The 7,500-nt window shown below is 47.8% G+C and overlaps 1 protein-coding gene across 1 annotated transcript in view; it reads left to right on the plus strand.

Annotated features, from left to right (window-relative positions):
• Positions 1–3,470: 3,470 nt before the first annotated feature.
• The window catches only part of LOC134063773 (hexokinase-1-like), a 29,165-nt gene continuing 25,135 nt past the window's right edge, over positions 3,471–7,500 (plus strand). The window contains exons 1-2 of the mRNA XM_062519477.1: positions 3,471–3,834; positions 7,308–7,470. Coding sequence (XP_062375461.1) covers positions 3,772–3,834; positions 7,308–7,470 — 226 coding nt within the window. The 5' untranslated portion in view covers positions 3,471–3,771. The remainder of the gene's footprint in view (positions 3,835–7,307; positions 7,471–7,500) is intronic.

A 7,500-nucleotide genomic window follows, 5' to 3' on the forward strand; every position in this document is an offset into this window, starting at 1 on the left:
GAATGGCGCTCCTGTGTGGCTGCACGTCAACAGAAGAGATGCACGCTGCCCCACATGCACACGCACACACACACACACACACACACACACTTGGTGCTGCGTGATGGCATGCATGCATATCAAGACACCCATGCATTGGACAGAGAGACAGAGAGAACTGGTTCATCCCTGCCCTGCTGCCCTGCTGTGCTGAATCGTCCTCTTGATATTAAATGAGTGAATGACCTGCCCTCTGTTTCTGTCCTTTAGCAGAGCATTACCCAATGACTAATAGCTTAGCCCTTATTCCATAAGTATATTCATGCTCTCCTGAAACTAATGCACTCCAATCTGGGGAAACTTCCTCAGAGCATCCAAGAACTCGGGCCTGCTCCTTTTGGCGGTTGAAAAGTACTGTGTTGTTCAGATGTTCTGATTATGTTCTGTTATTTCATCAGCGAAAGAAGTTTTTTTGTTCTGTGCATTCTGCGTCCTTTTTGTTGTTGACCAACAATAAGAGCTTTCATTCAGAAATATCACAAGAGGAGCAGACAGCGCAGACACTCAGAGGTCCAAGGACTGAACAGTGCTGTGGTCGCAACTCCATTATGTAAGCAGCCGCACTTAAATCCCTACGGAATCCAATCTGGAAAAGCAAATTGGTTCGACTGACTTTCGGATTAACTAATCTGCTTGTGTGGACTACTCGCCTGCAGCCATGGACAGCGACGACGAGTCTCAGTCAGTGTCACACGTACGTACAGTTGAGCTCTTGAGAGGGTTGGTGCAGGGAGATGGTTTGCGTGTGTGTGTGTGTGTGTGTGTGTGTGTGTGTGGATGCACTGAATGGTGACTTAATGTGTTTTGTGTGGCGCTTTTAGTGTGATCTGAGCGCCCGTTAAGGGTTTGCATAGAGACACACCTTGGACACACCTCAGTGTTACAGAGCTGACCGCCACTTAATCTCACAGTGCGAACAGCTGATTCAATTACAGCTCTAGGAACAATAGGAGGACAATGCATGTACTGCAACTGACTAGAACTAGGCTTTTTCTTTAAAATACATTCAAATTAGGTGAGAGATATGTTCATTGGCCTAATAGAAATGTTTTGTTGTGTAAAATTATGTGAAAAATTATTACACAATGAATGAAAGTAAATTGATATTTGTTCCTCTATATATTGTATTGTATTTACCCTAATCCGTATCAGTTGTATCACTCAGGCTAATCTTTTAAACCTACTTAGACATAAATATTTGCAAAATATTTTGTCATTGTGTGTCAGGGAAGTTTTTCATTCAACAGTTGGTAATCATGTGACCCATTCTAGATTATGAACATCTTGTGGCTCAATCATTAGCTGCTATCAAATCCTTGTTCCTCTCTCTGTGATATGGATTCTTTGTTTTAAAAATGTATTCTCGCTTTATTGCTGGCTGTAAAAAGTGTAAGACTGCCCTGATAGACCTATCAGTTTAGAAACAGTAGTCAAAGAGTGTCATCATGCACTCAAATGACAGTCTGAACCCAGATGAACCTGTCAGTCAATTTCCGTATCATCAAAAACCCAGAAACCAATTTCAACAGCGTATTCAGCATGGGGCGGACTCTTTATGATACTCAAAGGAGTACAGTCTGCAGTGCTGTACAGTACAACCAATGGCAGCTCTGGTAGCATCAGTGCTACATTAAATGGTATGGACTTGCATCTTTCTGAAGAAACTGAACTGAAGAAACTTTACGCTAAAGTTATATTTGCTATACTTCCAATAGTATAGAGAGTTTAAGCATAAAAGAGTTTTACATACCAGTTTAAGTTTAATTTAGCTGCAGGTTTAAGGAGGCTGGAAATCAAAAGAGGAAGAGGAATATCTCCTTGAGTATGTGCTGAAGTGCACGTTGTCATGACGCTAACCGCACAGTGACACTTTAGGTAGGCTACACAAGAAGTGCTGGTCCACTGTCACGCGTCTGTGAGAGATGAATTACTCGCCCGTCCCCATGTGCTCAGTCCTCTCAAGCAGAGCTGAAGCCGAGCTCCGCAGAAACAATACTGTGACACTCTGAGTTTTTGTTGTGTGTGTTACTTTAATGATATTTGAATTGCCTCACAGTTCTGAGGGAATTAACAGGAACTCATTTTTCTTATCAGATGATGCCAGATGATACTTTGCTGGTGATTATCAGTGTTTTGAGTGCCAGTGTGTGTGCGTGCGTGCGTGCGTGCGTGCGTGCGTGCGTGCGTGCGTGCGTGCGTGCTTGCGTGTGTGTGTGTGTGTGTGAATACAGTGGAACCTGTGACGCTGCCAGCTGTCCTCCACACTGTCATGAGAAGTGAATGAGACACCTCTGTCACGCACAAGTGTAAACGACCATGTGTCCTGTTATCGTTGTGTGTTGGTTCGGAGGGAAGCATCCTTTACACAAAACAGTCTCTTCTGAAGCACTTCCTGTTGCCCAGGGCTCCTGAGAGGTGGATGGCGTTTAAGCGACGGCGCATGCGGTGTGATGATGCAATACCACTGACATGCACTAGGGTGCCCTTGGAGCCCTACACACTTCCTCGAAATTCTAGCACAAGGGACCTTCTGACAGGCAAATGTTAGTCAGAGTCAGATGATGTATTTCCTGTCTACCTCTCTCTCTGCATTTCTGTCTGTCGCTTCTCTCTCTCTCTGTCTATCTCTTTCTCTCTCTCATTCTCTCTCCCTCTGTCTTTTTCTTTTTCATCCTCTCTCTTTCTCTCTCTCTCACTCTATCTCTTCATCCTTTTCTCTCTGTCTCTGTCCATCTCTCTTTCATCCTCTCTCTCTCTCTCTCTCCCTCTTTCTCTGTGTCCTCCTCGTGTCCTTCCTTCCCTGGTATCTTCCTTCCTGTTCCGCAGAGCAGACGATGTACGTGGGCTGTTACTCAGCACAATTTCCTCCTTAACCAGCCTCCTCACTATTCCACAGTAATGTATTCAGCACAGGGGTATGTGCCATGAGCCCTCCCCCCCCTCCTCTACCCGGCTTAGCTCCACCTCTCCGAGTGTGTGTGTGTGTGTGTGTGTGTGTGTGTGTGTGTGGGGGGGGGGGGGGGGGTGTGTACCAGCATGCCGTACGTGCATCTCCTCGCATCGGCGGCGTGAAACTCTCTCATCGGCAGCGTTACACCACGTGCTCTATTCCTCTCCTCCTCAACCACCCCACCCCACCCCCAACACATACTCACACACACACAGAGACTGATGTAGGACAGAGGAAGCATGAGGGTGTGTGTGTGTGTGTGTGTATGCGCATGAGGGAGGGAGGGAAAGAGAACGAAAGAGGGGGAGGGAGGGAGGGAGGGGGGTGGTGGAAGCTTCAGCGTCAGCTGAGCTCAACCCCCAGGGCCAGTACTGTCCGCTGAGCCAATCAGGAAGCAGGAGGTGGGCAGGGCTTAGGCCAGTCCCCCGCCCCTCCCCTCTGCATCATGTCAGTGTATTACAGGCAGTCTGACTTCCTGGGGCTCAGGGAGAGAGAGAGAGAGAGAGAGAGTGAGTGAGAGAGAGAGAGAGAGAAAGAGAGAGAGAGAGAGCCTGAGCCAGACCTCCAGTGGAGCTAGTGGGGGAAACTTGCGTACATGCTGGCATCTCCAGTCCTGAGTTTGTGTTCGAGCCCAAACTTGGTCTACGCCTTCAATCCACTGAAGAGGACTTAGAAGTTTATTTCTTTCTCCATTTTCCTTCTTCTCCTCTATTTTTTCCCCCCCGTTCTCTTTTGGTTTGTCAGCCCGCCGTTTCTTTTTTTTCACCACACCGGTGAACAGGATGATAGCCGCACAGCTCCTGGCCTACTACTTCACCGAGCTGAAGGATGACCAGGTGAAAAAGGTAAGTGCTTCTCACAGAGGGGACGCTCTCTCTCTCTCTCGCTCTCTCTCGTTCTCTCGCTCTCGCTCTCTCTTTCTCAAACGCCCCTCACTAAAGCCAGGAGCCTGGAAGGAGAGAGGGGGAAGAGGGAGAGAGGGAGAGGTAGCTAACCCTGTGCTCCCTTCCCAAAAATAGGACAGCTTTGTGGCTCCAGAGCTCTGAGAGGCGCCCATGTGACTCCAGGTAACACGTGCTGTTGTTTAGGCTTAGAGGGCTGGATCGGGTGTCGTCTCCTCTTTGGGGACAGCTCCAGCCGGCGGAGGGGGGCGGCTGCCTCGGGGTTCAGCTCCCGGCGGGAGTCCGGTGGGTTCCGTGTGTGTGTGTGTGTGTGTGGAGAGAGGAGAGGAAGGTTGTGTGAGGTCAGGGCATCGGCGCTGGAAGCCTCTGCAGTGTCCTTGAAAAGCAGGATGAGAGGGTTTCCGGGTGGCTATCATGTGGATACTCTCTCTCTCTCTCTCTCTCTCTCTCTCTCTCTCTCTCTTTCTCTCTCTCTCTCTCTCAGTTTTATTCACCAACTCACTTAACCCCACCGTTGAGAGGGGGCACAGCAGGGGTGATGCTGGAGGGGGTAGTGGGGATTTGGGTCTCTTTTAGGGGGCTGGGGAGTCAGGTTTCACTGGCTAAATGACTTTGCCCCACCCCTTCCTGGTTGTGGGCCTTGCCTAGAGGTAGTGCAAGCATGTCATCATTGTGAAAAGAAGGAATGCAAACATGTAGTGTGTGTGTGTGTGTGTGTAGGTGTGTGTGTGTGTGTGTGTGTGTGTGTGTGTGTGTGTGTGTGTGTGTGTGTGTGTGTGTGTGCACATGCGTCCATCTGTGTCTGTGTGTGTGTGTGTGTGTGTGTGTCTGTGTGTGTGTGTGTCTGTGTGTGTGTGTGAGAGAGTACGTGCGTAAGTTTATGGCAGGGAGAAACAGTCACTTGGCAGAGCTCGACTTCCTCATGTTCCGCATCTGCTCGGCCGCTAATGATTGGCTGATGGAGAAGAATGCAAACTTACAGGAAATAAGACAGGGTTACTTAATACACACACATTAAACCACAAAGAAACACTTCAAAACCTTTCAAAAGTTGCTAGGGAACCACAAAGGTTATGCAACAAAAAAAAAAAAAAAAAGAAAGAATAGGATTAAAACTAGTTCTGACTTAGAGTAATGTACACAAACCAGATAGATAGATAGATAGATAGATAGATAGATACAGTAGGTTCTTTATTGATCCCCAAGGGGAAATTCATTTCAAAATCAAGTAGTTCTGCTCCAATATGCGCTGTGTGTACAGTAAATATGGGCCCCGTGGTTGTCCTCCTTGTCTCTGGCGTCGTGTTGTGAGCCTGCTGACATGTGGCTGACATGACTGACGTGTCGTGGTGCTCAGCAGGAGATCTGGACCCCTGTGGTGGGCCGGCCGTGACGTCAGCGTGACCGCGGCAGGGCCGGCCGTGACGTCAGCGTTACCGTGGCAGACACGACACGAGTGGAGGGGAGGGGAGGGGAGAGGAGAGGAGAGGAGAGGAGACGTGTCGGGAGGGAGACCATCAATCCCGTTTAGAGCCGCTTTAGCTTTAGCCTTAGCTTTAGCTTTAGTTCCCACACACGGAGCACCAAGAACACAGGACACAAGAATCTCCTGAGCACCGTCAGAGTTGAACTGGGTTCTCACATTATTGATGAGGAACTTTTTTGAACTGTCCTTAGTTTAGGTTTGTTTTTTGTTTTTTCAAGGATTAATCTTTGCTTCATGCCTTGGTTCTGCCCAGCTCTATCTCTGATCTTCAGATATAGTGACATAGTATTTAACTCATTCATAGATTGTACATCAGGCTGTGGTTTGCCTAATTGTCCCAATAATATTATCCTTCACAAAAGTAATTCATTTTATTTTCTTTACGTACAGAATACTTTAATGTTATATTCTTTTCTTAGTGTAATATGTATATAAAACACTGGACTTACATGGTCTATTCACCATGACCATGCAAAACAGGGATAAGCACTCAACCTGACGACTCATCCGTTTAGTTTTCCACCGGTGAAAAATCCAAGCCAAAGGTGATGTAGGTGGAAGTCTATTTAAGCCTGCCGCACAATGGCTCATGTGGCTCACCCTGTTAAGTACACAGTGAGTGGGAATCTCAAGTAGACCGTATTACAATCCCATTGGTATGCTGATTACAGTACAGTCCCAGATGGGTGTGATCCCTTGTATCAAAAGGAAATGTCTTGCACAGACAGTATCCATCTAGCCAATCGGGAGACAGTCTAGGTGAAAGAGGTTCAAACGAGGAAGTAAACGAGTCTGAATGCAGAGGTAAGAGGGCATGTCTCTCTGCTGGAGGGGTGAGGAGGTAGTGAAAGTGTTGTGTAAACTGCAATGGCCACAGATTATGCAAGCCATCCACACTAAACAGGAAATGAGCCAGCCAAACAGGATATCTGGCCATTCCAAAGTGGTATGTCCAGTCAGTCTAAATGAGCACTTTACATTGCCATTCCAAAGTGGTATATCCAGTCAGTCTAAATTAGCACTTTACATTGCTGGGCTAGTTGCTACGTTGCTCTCTCATGTGAGATGCTAACAGTGAATCATTTCATCACTGTGTGTCATCTTGTGGGCTTGATCCATCCCTTCTCTCTCTCTCTCTCTCTCTCTCTGTCTGTCTGTCTCTCTCTACATGTGTCTTTCAGCTACTGTGTCGCTGCCCAACCAAATGTCACCAGCCAATCAAATGTCACAAACCAACCAAATGTTGGACAATGACAGTTTCACTTGTTGTTTTTTCCCCCACTCACATGGCCATGCCGTAACAGGCTGTGATTACACACACACGCGCACACACACACACACACACACTGGGGGAGAGAGAGAGATTGTTACAGTACCAGGCAACTGGGTGTTTTTGCTCTGGATGTTTCGAGGTGGTGGTGTGCGATCCCCTGCAAAGGATATAGGAAGCTGCGCTCTCTGAATTCTTTCATCTCTCTGACTGAATGAATGGGTCGAGCTGTCGCCGGCTGTCCTCATTTCAACCCTCTGGATGCAATTAACGCGCGCCTATGGTGGGCAGTAGATGGTGTAGGGGGAAAGGCATGGCACTCGACTCGCCCAGATCAAAAGTACCATCAGCTGTGATTAAAACCACATAACAGAAATGTTGTGTTATGCTGAATTGCTGACTTAACCCATAAATGTCTACTTAAAACAAAACTGTGTGATGTGAATATTCAATTTTGTCTGATCTGTGTGGGATTATGTGTCCATCCATAACATCTGAACATGGACCAAACTAAAAAGAAGCACAAACGTGTCTGACCTAACATCACTTCACCTAACGCCATCATTAGTCTTAACTGACACCATCTAATAATCCTTATCCAGGTGTGTGTGTCCCTCCCGGTCTCCTAATGAAACGTGTGTCCACTCTTGTCCCTTTCAGATCGATAAGTACCTGTACTCCATGCGCTTCTCGGATGAGACGCTCCACGACGTCATGGTGCGCTTCGGGCGCGAGATGGAGAAGGGCTTGGGCCGGGACACCAACCCTACCGCCACCGTCAAGATGCTGCCCACCTTCGTCAGGTCCATCCCGGACGGATCAGGTGAGGGTGGTCGCCGCACTGCACACCGCC

The sequence above is a fragment of the Sardina pilchardus genome, chromosome 18 (assembly GCF_963854185.1).
Source record: "Sardina pilchardus chromosome 18, fSarPil1.1, whole genome shotgun sequence".
NCBI lineage: Eukaryota > Metazoa > Chordata > Actinopteri > Clupeiformes > Clupeidae > Sardina > Sardina pilchardus.